Genomic DNA, 18,812 nt, shown 5'->3' on the forward strand with positions numbered 1-18,812 from the left:
TATCCATTTTCATATCAGAAAAAACACTGCATTAAACATTGTCTTAGCTCACTGAGCTGAGGTCAACAGGTAATATAACCAACCTGTGAGGTGGCTCACCCCCATAAGATAAACACATAAATGATCCCTGATAGAACCGATAATTAAAGGCACATCAGTGACAGGGAATGCTATTAAAACTAAACTATAAACTGGTGACATTAACTGCAAAAGAAGATTTTTATTGATACATTTCAGGTAGAATTTAGTTTTCAATAAGGAAAATGCTGTAAGAAACCTGAATTTGTTGCAACAAATTTAAAATAAAAGCTTTTATGCTAATTATTTTCTGTGATAATATTTTTCAGAGCTCATCATCTGTGACAGCTCTTGGCTCTCCTGACTGTAACCTCCCTGTGGCAGCTTCTCACAGACTCAATCAACTCCTCTTCCCCTCCCCCCTCAAACACACACACACAGACACACACACACAGAGACCCCCTTCCAAAAACCCATCAAAGAGTAATACAATGGCTCCATCTGTAGGATAAAGTAGAGAGTCGCAACAGGAAGTTACCCCAAAATCTGAGGTTTCAAACAGGAAGTTGGGTTTCCGAACTTTGACGGGCCAGAACCGGCACACGCTTCGACCCAAACTCACAATTTTCGGAGGACTTCTTCCAAAAATTGTCAAGGAGGGGCTGACAACATTTGAAGTGAATCTGGTCACCCGTCTAGAAACTGGACATCACACTATAAAATATGTCATTTCCTGCTATAAATAGGTGGCGCTACAACAATTGTATGAATATTGACATATGGATGTGTGCAGATAGGTACCATTAACAATCCTGTAAAGTTTGATGCAGTTTGGACAAAGTATGGCCGAAATATAGCAAAAATAAAGCAACTTCCTGTTTCGTGGCGAGTAATCGAACTTTGAGGGGCCATAACTTCCACGCCCTTCAACAAAAACTCAAAATCTGCCGCAATTTAACATCGTCTATGTCTTAAGAACATACTATTAAGTTTTGAAGTCAATGGGATAATGCGTCTAGGACTAGTTCGCGTTCAAGCGACCCCTGGAAATGGCCAAAAACACACAATTTTTTCACCTTCCGGTCAAAATAAAAATACTTTCTGTTGGGTTTAGAATATGGCTCCAAGAGACTTTTTGGTGCGTCATGGGATGTTACATATGTGTGCAGATTTTCAGATTTTTAGGCGCAACGGGCTTGAGGGGCTGTTCCGTTTAAAAATGTAGGTGGCGCTACCGAGGGCATTTTACCACGCCCATGCTCAAGACCCCTAAATTATTAAATTTTTCGCCGTGCCTGACGCGTCTGCAAATTTTGGTAAGTTTTCACGCATGTTAAGGCCCTCAAAAAGCCGATCTAAGAGGCGGAAAAAGAAGAAAAAAAATAATAATAATAATAATAATAATAATAATAATAATAATAAACAGACCGAAAACAAGAGGGTCCTTGCAACTCGTTGCATGGCCCCGTTGGGCCCACGCAACTCGTTGCTCGGGCCCTAATAATAATAATAATAATAATAATAAACAGACCGAAAACAAGAGGGTCCTTGCAACTCGTTGCATGGCCCCGTTGGGCCCACGCAACTCGTTGCTCGGGCCCTAATAATGTCAATATACATAATTTCTATACACAATGTATTTCTTACCAATACATAGGGATGTAGAGCACATCTCCAGGGCCAACAACAGCCTCATAGCCAACAACATTTTTAAAGTTGGGAAACCTCTCATAGTCGGGGTTATCAAAGTCCACCTATAAATTAAAAATATGCATTTATTACAAAGCATGAACACACTGTTCCTTAAACAGCAACTATAAAATAAATGTAATTCCTTATTGCTTTTCAGGCATTTGATGAAGGCAACTAAGCTGAATTAAATCACTAATATGCTATTACACAAACAAAAGTTCACATTATTAAACTTGATAATAAGCTTACTTGGCTCTGTCTGTCACAGGGGTGATGCACAGGGTATGGATAGAGACATTCAAACTGGTCTGGAGGGAAGAGGATGCATCTCTTATGTCCTTTGATCTGTGCAAAGAAGTTCTGCTGCTCGTCGTAATGTGCTGGTGTCACATTGCCTGTAACATTTAGAATTACAGAGGTGATTTAAAACACTTAGACCAGGCCTGTAGACATTATATTTTGCAACAGGGACTGTACAGCATTCCTTGTACAGTGAATGACTGCTGTCAGATTCCTTACCCTCCATGCCAATGAGCAGCAGGTTAGATGTCAGCTGCCCCCAGTTTCTCTTGGCTTGCTGCTTGTTGATCCAGTTCCAGTTGAAACCAAGGAAGTCAACAACAATCTTCTTCCCTACTGTGTCATTCAGAGTCTGCTGCAGATATACTCTTAAAATACACAAGAAAAGAGATGTGCAAAATGATTGAGACGCTTTGCCTTACACTCAGAGGCCTGAAAGTCGCAATGCTGCAAATTTTCAAAAACCTTATAAATGTATCTGCAGGATATAAGCTTGTTTACAGGGTGCTTCTTCTGTTTCAGCAGATTACATTTCCTCTCAACCGTGAAGAACAGCATGACATTGAGGGAGGTGGACAGCTAAAATTCAAAAACATAACTGTGACTGTGAGCGTCTTTAATAAGTGAGTATCACTTTAGTAAGTGATCTGTGTGTGTGTGCATCCAAGTCAGGTCACGGGAATAAGCCTCTGCCCCAATTCTCCTGTGTAAGTGCTTAGTCATTTACTGCACTCTCCTGCACTGCATTACATTTTATGAGAGAAAACACCCTTGACTGTCAAACACACCTGCAGGACAGTCACATCGAGATCACTGTTTGAGCTTCAGAGAGAGGAGTTTGTTTACACTGAACATCAGCCCAGGCAGGGTTAACACAAACATACTGCAGCTTGCATCATATTCCTGTTAGACACAGCAGTGCAGAAGTCCGACTAGAATATCCTCAAAAAATCTTACCTCTCCTCTCCTCCCATCTCCTCCGTTTTATGCATTTTATCCACAAATTCTGAGAATTTCATTTCCATTCGACGTGACTTGGGGACAAAGTTCTCAAAGTTAGACATTTTTTTCTCATCGTAGTAGAGGAACTTGTGGTTTTCTGCAGTGTAAACAGAGAAGTCTCCATTTCCAATGTTCTCCTGGAGGTATGCAATGTCCCATTTGAGAGCTGGATACACAAGGTTTGTATCTGTTAAAACCACTGGTTCCTGAAAACAGATGAAGGACATTTCAAAAACATAATTACTTACACCAACTGGTATTTGTTTATTTGAACTGGCCTACACACTTGTAAAAACAAGTAAAATTTGTCTGAAACATGAGCAAGAATAATCACTGGAAGACATCTAAAAGTGTCAAATACTTTTAACAATTTTTAAGTGACTGCTCCTTGTAATGCTTATAATACTTATATAATAATACTGTATGATTTCTGTGTTTTAATCTACACTTGTTAGCATAGAACTGAAATTAATACATTTACATTAACATATATTACAATTACAATGCTTGATAAAAAATAAGTGCAAAGTAATTAAAGCTGTAAAAATGTACTTTTCTTTAAGTTTGTACAAACATTAATATTTGCTGCATGTGTGTCATCGTGATTGTGTCACAGTATTTTTCCACACAAAAAATCGACGCTACCAGTATTTCTTTTTCTTTTTCTGTCATTTCCTTGCCTTTAAACAGAGGAACATAGCTCACGGCACATATAACCGCAGTACACTGATAGTGCAGTGTATATGGCACTGGACGCACACTGAGTTACGAGGCCTACGTGACAAACTGAACGTAGACCGATGCGCGCGCTCCCGCTGCCAGCCTGTCTCCCTCTCTCACTGCACCGCTTCTCTGTTTCACTTTCGTAGGAGAGCGAGTGAGAGGAGTCTGTCTGCGGTCCAGCAGAGTTTAAATTATGTTGTGAAAAGCCGGCGCCGTCGACTAACTAGCGTGTTTAAATGTAGCAACTTTGGTCTTGGCAAGTGGCCTGCGTTTCTTGCGGCTTTTTTCTGCGTCTTTCTGTTCTTATGCGGCTGCTTTCAAAGAGGACAGGCCACACGCGATGCTCTGTTGCCTCAGATATCTGTCCTTTTTTGGTTTGCACGTTTTGTGTTTTGGATGTAAAATCGATTTGTTGGTAGTTTTAAATCACAAAAAGTGCATCTTAACTTGTCTTATTTATCTTAATACGACTTGGGGGCATACCGGTATGTGTCCCCAGGGTTCACAGTTTTGACGGGTTTAACAGTTGACGTTACACAGCGACAGTATGGACAAGCCATATATGGCCATATTTGACCTCTCCTTAAATTGTAAATGTGTTCTTGTGCAAACCATGCCTACTGTAGTGAAAAAAGGATACATGGATTTTATCCTCCACTTATAATTTTCCTCAATAATACTGATATTAATTGTACAATATAACAAACCATTATTATTGTGTATTACTGATATTTAAATGTCCACTATAACCTGTTTTCTCTGCATATACCAGATCTTGGAAGCAGACTTTAAGCACCCATGTACTGAACACAGTAGACATTTTAGTGCAAAATTTTAATTAATCCCATCTTTTTTTTCTAAAAGTTTTGAGGCAACGCAAGAAGAGTTCCAAGTTAGTCAAATCAGCACTAGGTTCATGGTATCTCTACTTTTTAAAATGTAGTGTTGAAATTGCACTGATGAAATATTCAAAGGAGATGTAGATTCAAACAAGTGTAGAAATTTTTTCACTGACTTCAGCCACATTTGAATATCACAAAGTTCAAATTTGGCATGGAGTAGTTTGTGTCAAGGGTTATTGTGCAACAGAATGATTAAAAGCAAAGTGGAGAAAGGGAACGTAGTTCATTTTGAGAAATATCAAAGATGACGTATTTCTATTTCTGTGTCCACTAATAATGACTAGTCAGAGCAGAAAGTCAAGTTTCTATAAATACAGAATCTAACATCTTTTTGGTGCATATCTGGGTGGGACACACTTAAATAATCTAGCAGGTAATCCACCCTGCTCTTTATGAAAATGCAATTTCTTAAGCCATTCTACTTGTCATGTCGCGCCATTTAGTCTCTGTTGACTTATGCTGTGCAGAGTCACTAACCCCTAACCCTTTGCCCCCCCCCCAATTTTAACTGCCCAATTGACAGACAAGGCAGGATAGCCATTACTTCCTAAAACCTGCTCCTGCCCCAAACCCTCTAACCTAACATCGCTATAATCAGCTGATATTCCATCTTAATGTTTCATAAGCCATCTCTAAATGGCTTTAGATGACACACAAAAGGCTTAAAATGTATGGCTATGACATGCAAAACATCCTTAAAAGTGGTAGGCTATTTAATCACCATCCCACAATATAATTTTGTATCATATTATGAAGTTCCCTCTTTACTAATCATGTTAAATCCAAGTTTCTCTCGTGCCAGGCCCAGGAGAAAGTAAAAATGGTAAACAGGGACTCAAATGACAAATTCCTGTGAGATATGACTAAAGCTATCAGAAGCTTTTAAGGTGGAATTAAGTGGATGTCATTTCTTTTGAAGGTGGCGTGTTAGCAAATAACAAATTACAGCACATGTGTCATTCACTTCTACGGAAACTCTGCCATATGATTCCTCATTGCCCCATCAGGAGGCATCTGCAGAGGCTGCCAGTTGCCTGAATAAGAATAATGAGAGCTGATGAATAAGATATGGTCATGCATTTATTCCTCTCATGGGTCAAACAAGCTTAGACCTGCTTGAACAAAAAATCTACATTTGTTTAACCAATAAGGTGGGTGGGGGGGTGATGTCAACAGGTGTGTCCAGCCAAATGTCAAAGGCAAACTAACTGATGTGACAAAACTGACTGTATTAACATCGTGGGCTTTGCAGTTTTATTATGCTATCATTCCAAGAAAAAAAATGCAAGAAAAAAATTATTTTAGTCATTTCAAGGCAAAAATGCCAAATATTTAATGGTTCCAGCATCTCTAATGTGAGAATTTGATGCTTTTCTTCATAGAAAGTGATTTTAAACTGAATATCTTAGGGTTTTAGACTGATGGTTGGACACAAGACAACTGTTGGGTTCTAGGAAATTATAGGAGGCATTTCTTTACTTTTTTTTCTTGCATTTTATAGACAAATAATCGATTAATCGAGAAGATAATTGTTAGTTTTCATACATTCTTTCACTTTCAATACCTAGCTTTATATTGATATTATAATGTTCACTAATGAGATGCCATGCTACAGCTTCTCGGTCAAAGTATGAAAACAGGGTTTGAGGTGCAGGTGTAACATTAGCGATTTCTGTGGTTAATTGATTCATTCGGTTGATATGAAAAGGTTTGGGATCTTTTCACTGACAGGGCAGGCATGGTGTGTTCAAACTTTCAGAAAGCAAACTTAGCAGGCTCACCTCGTTATTAATCAGCATCTCAGCTCTGGGGTCCGCATGAGACAGCCTGGGAATGGGTTTGGTTGGGAAGGAATAGTGTCGGAGCTGCGATTCATCCCAGCCTCTGCTCTGGACGCCGGAGAAAGCGGCGCCGCCTTCGCTCGTCGCCGGATCAGCCTCCACAACGGTCGCCGCTGCCATGGTCGTCGATAAGCGCCGATGTGCTGCCTCCGTTCTCCTTTACAGTGAAACAACCTTTCGGGGCTTTTCCGTCACACTCTATCCTGCTAAGCTACAGAGTCAGCAGCGGGAATACCATGCAAGTTTTCCCATTCACAGTTAATGAATTGAAAAAAGGAAATCTGCGCGGTCCTGCCGCCTGCAGCACCCTCTCCTCGGATCTGTCTTGTTCCGTGTAGGTGTTTACACACTGTACACAGTGTTGACGGCCTCAAAACAAACGACACAAACTAAAATAGTCAGGAAACCTCTTCGACAAATGTAAGTCCAGAATATCGGACAGCGACACCTAGTGCACTGGGTGACTAAATGCTCGTGTTGTAATAATTTGCCTCCACCGCTAGAGGAAGCGATTGTACTTGCTTTTACTGTAGTTTTTTCAGAAAATTGATTGGGAAACATGTCCACATGTCAGCCCTGTGATGGACTGGCGACCTCCCACTTCCCACCCTCAAAGAATAAGCGGTACAGCTAATGGATGGATGGATGGATGGATGGTTCAGAGATACACTGTAAGTCGCAATAAACGTCATTCTTTAAATACAATTTGCAGTAAAACATTAACAGTAACATAAAAACGATGCAAGCATCTCTCTGCCTCAGTAATGATAATCCAGTAATATAATGTTTAGACTATATTTTAATATAGTCACACAATCGGCTAAGTACTTTTACTTTTTATAGGTGTTAACTGGATTTTGTTAATAATACTTTAAGCAGTTTGATTAAGACATTTTCAATGCAGGACTTATACCAGTGTATTTTATCACAGTAGTATTAGCTGTTTTATTTAAGTAATGATTTATAGGAAGCACTATAAGCCTAAGTAAGAGTTAAGAGTAATTTCTCCCCAAAATATTACAAAATAACACACACTGCAGTTCACCATTTAGCTTTGTCACAAAACATTCTTAGTGACATCTTTAACACTAATGTTTTTTTTGTTCCATCTATAAATCAGAGAAACTGGCAGGGAAATACATACATAATAAATGCTTATTTCAGAGTCAGTGTGTATTGGACAAATAGTTGGGTTTCTCAAGGTCTAATGAAACATATACAATTATAAAAATCATAAACAAAAAATGATAAAATTGAAATCTTGGCAATTTGGATTAGAATATAAAAAATGTATATAAGAAATTAAAGTCAGACAACAAAGTAAAAACACAGGAAGCTTGCACAGGAAGTGTAATGGAAACCAATACACAAAGATGAAAAACAGATACATTTACAGCGGTAGGTAATATTACACTGACTTCTGAGTGAAATTTGATTAGAAAATATACTCAGTTATTATACTTGGGTACAGTTTACATTTCACAGGGAGATGTTTTACCCACAGCATCATCTTCTCTCCATTTATCTCACAGCGTTAGTGACAAACTACATTATTAAACTACATTAACTACATTAAGTATGATGCATTGTTATAGATTAAAGTCAGCTCCAGTTGGACCAGCTTTTGAGTATTGCTCACATGTTAATGCATTAAACAATCCAATATTAAAATAACTAAAATGCCACTGGCATCTGCAGTTGTCCCCACTCTCTTTCTCTCTATGAGAAGATATGGTAATGAAAGATTGAGCAAACACTTTTGAAATCCTGAGGCAATATTTAACTAAGGTCATCATAACCTCAGCATTACTTTATTGATCAGTGGGTGATCATTCTTCATGAGATAGCAGACAACAGTGCACGCTGTACCTTGCACAGTGGACTGATCAGCCTTGTTCAGTTTCATCAGTGTCAGACTGGTATTGAACTACAGTAGGATGGAGCGCATGTTATCAATCACTTTGATCATTGTTACCCTGTGTTTTTAAACTTCTTGGTGACAGCTTTTTAAAGCCACAAACAGCCCTAAGTTTATTTGTGAAATTTTTGTTAAAAACCTGATAAATCTTGTATGTTTCCTCCTGAGTCATGCTTTATCAGCAGGTTTCCACCTCAGGGACTAGTTTGGGCTCCCTGGTGAGTTCCCATGCTCTGTGTGTCCTGTGTAGATCAGTGGGCTGAGCTGAGCTGAGCTGAGCTGATCCCTCTGATGCTCCGCTCCTCCCCATTCTTTGCAGATACCCACAGCTGGGACAGTGACCACCCTGGTGAGCCCCCAAGAGGCTTGTATCTCAATCCTGCTGATAGCAACAAACACATACACCTCTGCTGTCCTCTCCCCATCAGATGGGCCACTGTCAAAACAAAGACTCCCTTTTGGAGCTACTGTTACGATGAAACAGTTTCCTGATGAGTGAAGCTATCTGATAACTGCTGCAAACATCCAGTTTATTAATCTTATACCTAATATAATTATAATTAATAATTAATAAATCAACATAACTATACAACACAGGTAACTGCAGATTTCACTGAGTTTTGTCAACCACTTTAAGAGCATAAACATAAATAAATGTTTCTCTCACATTCAGACTGACCCCCGCCCCTGTGGGTGTTATAGGTCCAGAACCCCTAAGCCATAAATCCTATTAGTCAAGGATTCTCTGAAGCATTATAAGTCGTTTTCCCATCTTTCAATGATTGCATTATCACTCACTGCTTGAGTGAAATCAGCCCCCCAGTTCTATTTTAATACCGATACTACTGTATAGTAAAAATATTCTTTATAATTTACTCTGTGAGCTTCTGTGTGAAACCCAACTTTTGTGGTGTCGCCGCTCTCCCCATCACCTCAGGCTCATGTGTTCGTGCAAATTGGATGTGGCAGGGCCGGACTGGGAGACGGAAGTTCAGACCCGTTGGTCAGAGGTCGCGTTACTCTCTGGGAGGGGAGGGGGGATTGTGTGTCCGAGTCATGATCAACATTATGTGCCTGTTTCACAAACCTTTATAATGTGGGTACCATCCTCCCTTCTTGTGGTGGAGTGTTTGAGTGATTGACACTGACAGAGAGAATGTGATGATGAAGAAGTGAGAGTAATAGAGACATGAGATGATAAAGAAATGCTGCATGTCTTTGTATCTCTGTATTTCTGGTTTCTGCCAGACCTCAAACTGTGGTCTCTGGTTGTTCATGTGAATCTTGAAGCCTTATAGTAGACCATCATGTTTTCAACATAAAAACACGCACTGTACAGCACAGCAGAGCAAAGGGTCAGGGTTATAGTGGTAATCTTGTGCAATGTAAACATTGGTCTTTTTTAATCCGAGATCGCTCTGCCTCTCTCAGCTGAACCTGCAGTCCAGCATCTGATGTTAGGTGTGCAGGTTAAGTATAGTATTATCCTCATATACTGCCAAACAGAGCTATGCCCTCTCTTTCATCTCTGCTGCTGATGCACAACTGATCTTGGCTGAATAAACTGGTGTGCGAAACCACTGAACCTTAAAACGGCCAAACGTGTTACTCTGCACAGGTTTCCCACACTTTGACTCTCTGCTGTGTCAGCAGTTTTTTCTTTGTGTAGTTATTTTTTACATGTGGGCATAAAGAGGAAATTCTCTGCTGAGGGCGAACCACTGCATAAAGCCTGACTCATAACTAATCAAAAAAAAAAAAAAGGCAGAAGAACTAACACCAAGTTTAAAGCGGCTTTGTTAACTTTAATCCAAAATGTACTATATGCCCTAATCAGAATTTATGCATCACCTTTAAAATATCGTGAATGAACATTTTGATGTGCCTCTGTTGTGCTCCCGATCGCAGTAAATTGCCGAGCTTCCACAGAGCTGTGGGGCAAAAGTTTGGTATGCTGGTTCTTTTGTTGGTGAGAGGATTTTGCTGCATGCCAGACAGAGCAATCCAGCCAGCCCACAGGGGTCATCAGAGGAGGGAGGAGTTTTGATTATGATCATTATTTGGTAAATAAGATGTCAACAAGGTGTTTCCTTGACACTTTATTGAGTAAAAGGAGGAAGGTGCAGAAATGAACGCCCCCTTCTCAATGGGACCTCTAATCTCCCCTTTCATGTCCCATCTCTTCTGAAGGGTTTCGGCTTCAGCTGCCATGTGCTAGTCTGCCTGGGCCTGGCACTTCTTACTCGCAGGTGGGGTGAGTATCCTGGCAAGCATGTGTTTATAAAACCCACTTGTTTGGGCACAATACTTGAACTAACTTCTTTTGAGCGAACAGTGTGAATCTGTGCAAAGCCTTTTCCCAAAGTCCTTTAGAAGGCGACAGCCCATTGAGAGCAGAGAAGAAGGGATTACCTTCCTCGACAGTGGTGCATTTCCGAGAGAGCTGATTAGCTCTGCATTCATTGTTAAATCGAGCAAAGGAAGGCCCTAGAAGAGTGAAAGGATCCAAATAGGTGGGCCCTGAAATAAAACAGCCGCAGGAAGCCCCTGCACAGGCAACCCAAAGTTTTCCCAACATTTCTTTTCCCCACTCCTAAGGAGGTGCGGCGTGAAAAAGGAGATTAGCATACAAAATTAGAGGCGGGATGATTTTTAAGGGCAACTTGCCTCATGCCCTCCACCCCCACGGCCCTACTCTGTCTGGACAAAGTTAATTAAACCAGTATTAAACAGTAAAGAAACTTCCAAGCGCTTGGGAGTTAGGGGGCTCTTTGAGGATTACCATGATGAGGGAAAGAACGGGAGGTATTTGTTGAGGCGAAATTGAGAAAGGCGCGATGGAAGGAAGAGTACGCTGGAAAGTTTTCTATTCTTGCTGCTTTGGCCCAGACTATCCTAGAGGTTGTGTTTACTGCAGACCATCAGGTATTACTGTGTGAAGAGTTTGTTAAAGAAGGATGAGAGCTTTCCTCAGGCTGTATGATATGTAGGATTGAAGGATTTATTATTCTTTCATTACATTTTGATAGAAAACAAACCACAAAGGCAACTAACAATAAAGCAAAACTAGGAAATCCTGTGCAATAAATTAACAATGTACAGTACAAAGTGCTTCATTTTATATACAATTAAATACATCAAGAGGGCAGCAAAGGACAGGGCGAGTCAGACGATGGGAGAGAAGACCGTGCCCAACAATGTCAAAATGTTTCTAAATAAAGTCAAAGCTTGGCACTGATACTTAAAATATGTGAGGATTACAGCTTGGCTGACAGTTGCAGCATTCATGGGAATATAACCTATAACCGGGTTCTTGAAAATTGCAATTTTTAAAGGCTAATTATGACATTGCTCAAAAGTTAGATCATCCTTTGCTCTAAAAGTAAAAACTGTTTCATTTTTAACAAAAGGTTTTCTGTATGAAAATAAATAAATCGTGTTGTGGAGAATTTTGAAGACAATTCTCTTCAAATGCCTGGTGACTTTTTAAAAATGTTGTAAAAAGTATAAAAATATATCTTAAATACATTTACACCAAACGCTGTCAAACCTCCCCTTCTCATTTGCTCTATCATGTGGCTTTGTGCGCATTCCACTGTCTTGAACTTTTAATACAAAACTGACAATGAAGATGGTCTGAAATAGTATTTTTGCTAGGTTTTTCTCCAAAACACACACTATCTGAACATGCACAGAGTCTGACAGGAGCTGCAGTGGAACAGCAGGGGAGGGGGTGATGAAGACGCTCAGTGCTTCTTCCTCAGCCTGAGGTTCTTGCGGCGGCTGCCGGCACTCTCGTTCCTTCCCCTCTGACCTCCTTTCTTTACACAAAAGTACTTGGTCACTGTCTTCCTGCACTGCTCGCACTTCACTGCGCAGCACCAGTGGAATTTACAGTTACAGCTCGACACCATCTCGGCCTTGCGCTCTTCCACGGCCAGCCCGCACTCCCCACACAGCCTCTTGCAGCTGCGTTTCTCCCATTTGCTCAGGTTCTTGCCCTTCTTGAGGCACTCGCGGCCCTCTGTGCCCGGCAAGCCCAGGGTGCGGTTTTCCAGGCAGTAGTCGGGGGAGTCTTCAAGGTGGACCAGCTCCTTGCGAGAGATGGAGCTGAAGGTCTCGGCAATCGCCCCCCGGCTAGCCGCGCTGTTCCCCGCTCCTCGGAGGAGATCCACTTTCAAAGCCCTGTGGTACTTCTCCTTCAAGTAGTTCCCCACCTCCCTGAACTCTGGCAGCTGCAGCCAGCAGGTCTGAGTGGTGCAGCTTCCTGACACCCCATGGCACTTACATGTCCTCTGCATGGTCCCTTTTACAGCCTGGGGAGGTAAAAAGGGAAAATTCACTTTACTTGACAGCAATGTTGAAGAATATTATGTTTTGTTCCCAGTATCATATTAAAAAATAGTGCAAAAATGAAAAAAATCATGCTGTGATTGTGAGTATTCACACACACACACACATACTTGTGTGTCCACATAGGTAATGTGCATAAGGGTATGTGTGTGTGTAAAAGACAGGATGTCCATTGTCTTTTGACTGATGTGTTGTCAAATTAACTGATTGTATTCTCAAAGTTTTCTAGTTAAGTAAAAAAAAGGGATGAATACACTGAAAGGAAGAAATGATAGCTTAAAGGTCCATTGCTGAGTTTCTTTGTCGTCCTCAGTGTTTCCTGACTTTACCCGACACAAAACAGCTGCCGCTTGAAAAGGAGCGTTTTCTTCTCGTGAGGAGGGGATGAACTTTCTGTTGAGGTGAGGCTGAATCAAAGTTTCACATCGAGTCCCATTGTCCCCCCAGAAGAAATAGGAGTATTTATTTAGCATGTTCATTATCAACATGTTTTCTAGTGTGAGAAGACCCAATGGAGAGTCCCATTGAGCGGAGAAATGAAAAAGGAGTTTTTCTCTCTTTCTATCCCCATTTTTTTCTGTTACAATGATGCTCCAGGTGCCATGGGGATCCTAGGGCCTGACAGGGGGGGGCAAAGGCACCAGAAACAAAGAGCACTTCAGCTGCACGCCTGTGGTCCCCTCAGACTCCCTCGGGGCCAAACAAAGACCAACATAAATGTGGGATCCTTATTGCAAGAATAAAACTAAACACTTATTTTAAAAAGCAGTATAATACAGAATGCTGTGCAATGTCTGGCTCCCCAGGATCTCTAATTAAGCTTGCACCAGTGATCCCGAGATTCTTGAGTTGAGGTATTGTCATAAGGGGCATTCAGCACTGGTAAATAGGCCCTTCTGGTACACCGAACACACTGTTATTATTGGGGACGAGTGGCACCTCACTTACAGCGATGTGAAAGGGATGCTTGGGTGGCACACTCAGTGTAATTCTGAGCAGGGGGAAAAAAATTATTCAAAAGGTGCTTTACACTGTGCAATCAGTTGGAGGGCCAGGCGGGAGAGATTCCCAAAATTTCAACCATGGCACCACCAAGTTTACAGTTCAAATCAAGGCATTAACGTCTCATAATTGTCCGACATCTTACACAAGGGGCTCATCTCTCATTGCCAAGTCGATGGGGTGAAATAAGAGCACCTACTGTACCTTGCGCCCGGCCTCGTTATTATGGAGATTCATGGCTGCCCGTGCATCCTGCCCGGTCTCCAAGGCATCAACAAACTGTTTGGAGATGGCCTCTCCGAAGCCGACATTGTCGCTGCAGCCACCCCAGAGCCAACCATGACCACCTGGGAGAACGTATGAGAATGAACTTATCCATGCCATTCAAATTCTACCCTTTGACTCGTCTATATCTGTGTAAATCTCTTACCTCGTTGTCCGTTCCTGCTGTCGTCACAGCCACAGTTGTCAAAGTCTCCCAGACTGCAGTTCCTGGTTAAAGTGTACATGACCCCGGCGGAGCTGATGGCGTGAACGAATGCTGTCTCCCGATTTGCTGTGGACGGAGAGACTCATTTACTATCACATTATCTGCAAACAAGTTTTAACTGACACATATTGAGTTGTCCTTTTCATGTATAAAATCAGTCAATTTCTCATATTCTGCTCAAAATCATAAATCCTTCTTCTACACTGTGCCTAAATAAAGCTGATTTTGTGTTGCCTAACACATTTGACTCTTGTCTTGTGGGTCCTGGTTTATGCTTTCATTCAAACCGCAGACAGAGGCAGTGATTCTCGGGGGATGTTGTGAAATGGATTAGTGTGTTTGTTTTGCCTCTAGCATCCGTGGCCACTGTAACTATCCCAAAGGGTGATGAATGTTTTGACTAAGCAAACATCTCCAGTTCACAAAGGGGAAAATGCCCCCCCCCCAAAAAAAAACAGACAACACAGAGCTTGACACAAACAGAAGCACATGGTTATAAAGCACTTCTTAAACATCTTGGAAAACCCATTAGCCATATTTCCCATCCAGCCTTTGCTGCTGTGTGTGAGACGTTTGAGCCGGCCGGTCGGTCTCAGGGGAGTCTGGACTTACCGCTGCGCAGGCTGCTGTGTGTGGACAGCTGCAGAGCTCTCTCGGGGCAGTTCCAGCGGTCCCATGCAAACTGGTATTTGCACTCCTCTATGCCGCTCTGAGCTCCTGCTGCAACACTGCTGGAGTAGATCAGGTATGCCTGGGCGCAGAAGAGACAAGGGAAATATTGAATGCAAAAAATAACACACAGGCGCCCCACATCATACAAAAACTATGAAATTGCTCTGGAGCGTCTGGAGCAGAGAAAGAAAATTAGCATCATTTTCAGGGAGGATTCACCTGATGCAAAAAATGTGAGACGCAATCCACTTAAAAAGAGTCAGGAGTCACAGATCAAACAGATTATGGGAATATGTCTGGTATTTCTGAATTGACCCTGGGTTCACAAAATCAAATCTTGTACATGAAAGAAAACTAGTAATGATGATATCAATCAATATCAGCCTCTTTTACACTTATATCTTCTTGCTAAATGTTTTACTCTTCACTTCAAGATAAGTCTTTGTCATGTGATTTTCTTGACTGGGACCAAAAGGCCACACACTGAACTGCTTTGGAAGTTTTAAAAGGTGTCTCGCACTTGCTTTTTCCAGAATTTTAAAGTGGATAAAATATATAAACAAGTCCTAAAGAGACTGAGATAAACGTATTATTTGTGTCATGACAAAAACAATCTCAACTGATTCAAACTCAGCTCTGACATGATTGTACTTTTCAAACTTTAGAGGGATACAATGAATTGTATCGAGCTCTTTTAAATCAGTACGCTCTGTCCTTGGCTTTCGCCCGCCGCTCTGCTGCTTGTTCAGACTGTGTGAACGATAATATAACTAATATGTCTCAAGTGGCCTTTGGGGAGATGGAGCACCACCTCTTTCACAGGGGTCTCGCTCGCTAATGATGACCACCCACTACAGCGGTGCCTGACCTCGCCTCTTAACACATTCAACCCGCACATACACACAGCCTCTGAATAAGGTCAAGTGTACGGAGGGGGAATGAAAATCACAAAGGGCCAAGAATATCACTGATATGTCATTAGTGCCATTGTTGTGTACAACAGCTTGTCCATACACTTGAATTAAGATATCAGAAAGACAACAGGCCCGCACTGAAACAGAGAAAAACACAGAAGCTATGTTTTCTCTCAATCGCTCTTTTGGGAAAAGGACAGGGAAGAGAAGATCAAAAGAAAGTTGGCTTACCTTGGGTCCAGTCATCAAGAAATTATTCACTGACCTGGAAAAGGAGACAGCTTATTCACTCAGAGAAGCTCAGTGTCCTTCACAAATTCCTCTGCTAACATCTCTCATTAGTGCGCTTTGTAACATGTTAAACCGTGACACCAGCGGGCATCCAAAACCTCACTGAACAATACTGCTGAGTTTGTTCAAAAGTTTCTAGGAGTGTAAGGCGCACTGAAGGCAACGCCTTTGTTATTAACACTTGACACAGAATTGAAATTCTGGGTTGCCAGGTTGTGAAAAATCCCATTGGCTGGTGTTCATCCTTTCTATTTGGATATAATTCAGTTCAAAATGTTTCTGTCTATTTATAAATGCTCCTGGGTTTCTCACTTTCTAATAAGCCATCAAATCTGCTTTTTTAAGTGGTAATAAATTACTAATTAATTGTATTAACCCATCACATCTGCAGTTTTAAGTGTTGATAGATTGGTAATAAATGGATTTTGGTTAGAATCATCTGCAACTCAAGGGAGTTTTAACAACCAGGCAATCCAAAAGCTGTTCTTACTAATGGTTACAGCTGTCTATAAAACATTAGTTAATAATTTTATCAGCATTAATAAAGCCATTTCTTACAACCTATGAACCCTTTATAAGGGATGCCAAGTGTTACTGGTGTAATTAACAACAATCCAGTCACAATTTCTGTGAAAAAGACTCCAATTGAAGTACTTTTCTTCCAATTGCCAGCGTTTTCAATTAAAATATAATAAGAAGTAGAAAACAAAAAAGAGAAGAAAAAACTGAATAATTCATTATAAGTCAAACTTACCAGCAGCAGCACGACCTCATGTGAGTTAGGAGAATGAAAACGTAATAGAAAACCTCCAAATGCATGAACATCCTGACAGGTGAGGGGGATGACGGTAAGTGTGAGCCCGTCCAAAGCCTGCAGACAATCCAACGGTGGAGAGGAAACTGAGCTACCAGCACATCAACCTTCACCAGGGGCTTCCAAGATTTTTCAAGGAGGGGGCTCTGAAATGGAGCTGCTCTCGTCCCAACAAGAGATTATCTGCTTAATTAAAGATTTTCCCCCTTCTTTACTCTCTTGGCCAATCAGAAGTATTGCACCAAGGAGAGACTGAAATGATCAAAAGGGCACCCTGGGCCTTCAGGGCCGGGCAACGGTAGGTTCCCTGCCTCCATTCAAGAAGCAGAGGAAGATCTGTTTAATCCTATAGGGAAAGTGTAACACTGATCCCTCGAATTTCTAGTCGGGGGGGGCGAAAAAAGTTTATTTAAGCAATCTAACGCGCAGATGACCATCGGGGATTAGTGGAGGATAGTCCTCTGGGTGACGAATTGTTAGTTTGATAGGAGCTGAAAAAATTAAGCCCTTACTGTTTGTTCTCGAGGAAGTAATTCACGGTTTAACAAAAGTGTGATTGAATCAGTGTTTATCATCCTGAAACACAGGGACTATTACTCAGGCGGAAGAAGACAGGCAGTAATTTGGTCGTTTCATTTCAAGTCAACCATTTCCCATGATGTTTGCCCATCCAGATCTACGTAACTGTTGGATGATGATGCCGCGATTTTTTTAGTTTTTATTTCGGGCATCTGGAAACGAGAAGATGACAGAAATAGTCAGATTTTCTCTTTAATTTTCACAGGTCTTTGATACATTTGACATATTAGGGAATCAGTAATCAGTGCTATCTATTTCACACGGGGTGCAAGTTTTTTGTGCATTTCACTTTATTGATACCTATTTTGTCTGCGTTTTTGTAAATTTTCAATTTTCCTTCGATATTTTCATCAGATGAAATTCACTATAAGATGACTTTATCATGCTGAGTTGCGTCTGGAGAATTTAAAAGCCAGAAACCCAGAAAATAAAATGGTTGAGTGGGACAGAGCGAAGGCCCTATACAGCCATTGATCAGATATAGGACATTTGCATCACTAATCCAGACGGTCCTTACCTAACGCTGGATGAAGGGTTATTCCCCAGTAACCCCGTCTGACCCGTAGGTCCCTTTCCTTTGGCTCAGTCAGCCCTTTGGCAATCTTCTTGTGTGCAAATTAGGATTAGAGAAAAAGTGATTTGGATGTGTGGGAGGGATTGGGGGGTGTTTGGGGGGGGGGGGGGGGACTTCTGAGGGATGTTTTTGGATTAAGATTTAAAGAGGAATGACAAGTAAGGTGAGACAAAGTAGGATCCATCCTGTTATTTTAGATTTTTTTAAAAATACTGGATATGACTCCCTCACAGAAATTATCACCAAAAACATGTAGTTGGGACTATATGGAGCAAAAGGTATCTATTATAATATTAAGTAGCCAGTGTATGTGCTTCTAAACAGGAATGTGAGTCAACTGGATGTGATGGGAATTAAAAAATAAATATATCTCAAGCATGTGTGCAGTACACGTACATTACAAACTTGAAGTTCATCCTTTATATGAACTATTTCAGTGTAGTAAGTTAGGATAAAGTGGCCCAAGTTAACAAGTCTATGCTGCACAAGTTTGCAAGTGCCAGGCTAAAACTGTACTGACCACAGTAAAGTGTCTGAGCTGTAGCTGACAATGTGACCACACTGAGGTGTTACATACCGTGAAGAGGATGGCCTGACAGTCAGCAGCCAATAGACAGAGGGCTGATGTCACTGTCGGGGCAACAGAGATCAGCACTGGTGGGACCACTTACAGTACATTTTGGACCAGACTCAGACCAGTGGCAGCACTCTGTCGCAGACTGCAGAG

General features: G+C 41.3%; 2 protein-coding genes across 2 annotated transcripts; both read right to left on the reverse strand.

Annotated features, from left to right (window-relative positions):
• Positions 1-1,661: 1,661 nt before the first annotated feature.
• On the reverse strand, positions 1,662-6,851 carry LOC108897266 (hypoxia-inducible factor 1-alpha inhibitor). Its single transcript, XM_018696808.2, has 5 exons — positions 6,419-6,851; positions 2,968-3,218; positions 2,230-2,378; positions 1,960-2,105; positions 1,662-1,772 (listed from the first exon to the last, which is right to left on the reverse strand). Exons 1-5 carry the CDS (start codon positions 6,596-6,598, stop codon positions 1,662-1,664), a joined length of 837 nt encoding a protein of 278 aa, XP_018552324.1. The 5' UTR covers positions 6,599-6,851.
• Positions 6,852-11,373: 4,522 nt separating this feature from the next.
• On the reverse strand, positions 11,374-17,039 carry wnt8b (wingless-type MMTV integration site family, member 8b). The gene is made up of 6 exons (XM_018696723.2): positions 16,873-17,039; positions 16,059-16,092; positions 14,854-14,992; positions 14,182-14,307; positions 13,956-14,098; positions 11,374-12,712 (listed from the first exon to the last, which is right to left on the reverse strand). Exons 1-6 carry the CDS (start codon positions 16,941-16,943, stop codon positions 12,143-12,145), a joined length of 1,083 nt encoding a protein of 360 aa, XP_018552239.1. The 5' UTR covers positions 16,944-17,039; the 3' UTR covers positions 11,374-12,142.
• Positions 17,040-18,812: the final 1,773 nt, after the last annotated feature.

This window comes from Lates calcarifer, linkage group LG16_LG22 (assembly GCF_001640805.2).
Source record: "Lates calcarifer isolate ASB-BC8 linkage group LG16_LG22, TLL_Latcal_v3, whole genome shotgun sequence".
Taxonomy (NCBI): domain Eukaryota; kingdom Metazoa; phylum Chordata; class Actinopteri; family Centropomidae; genus Lates; species Lates calcarifer.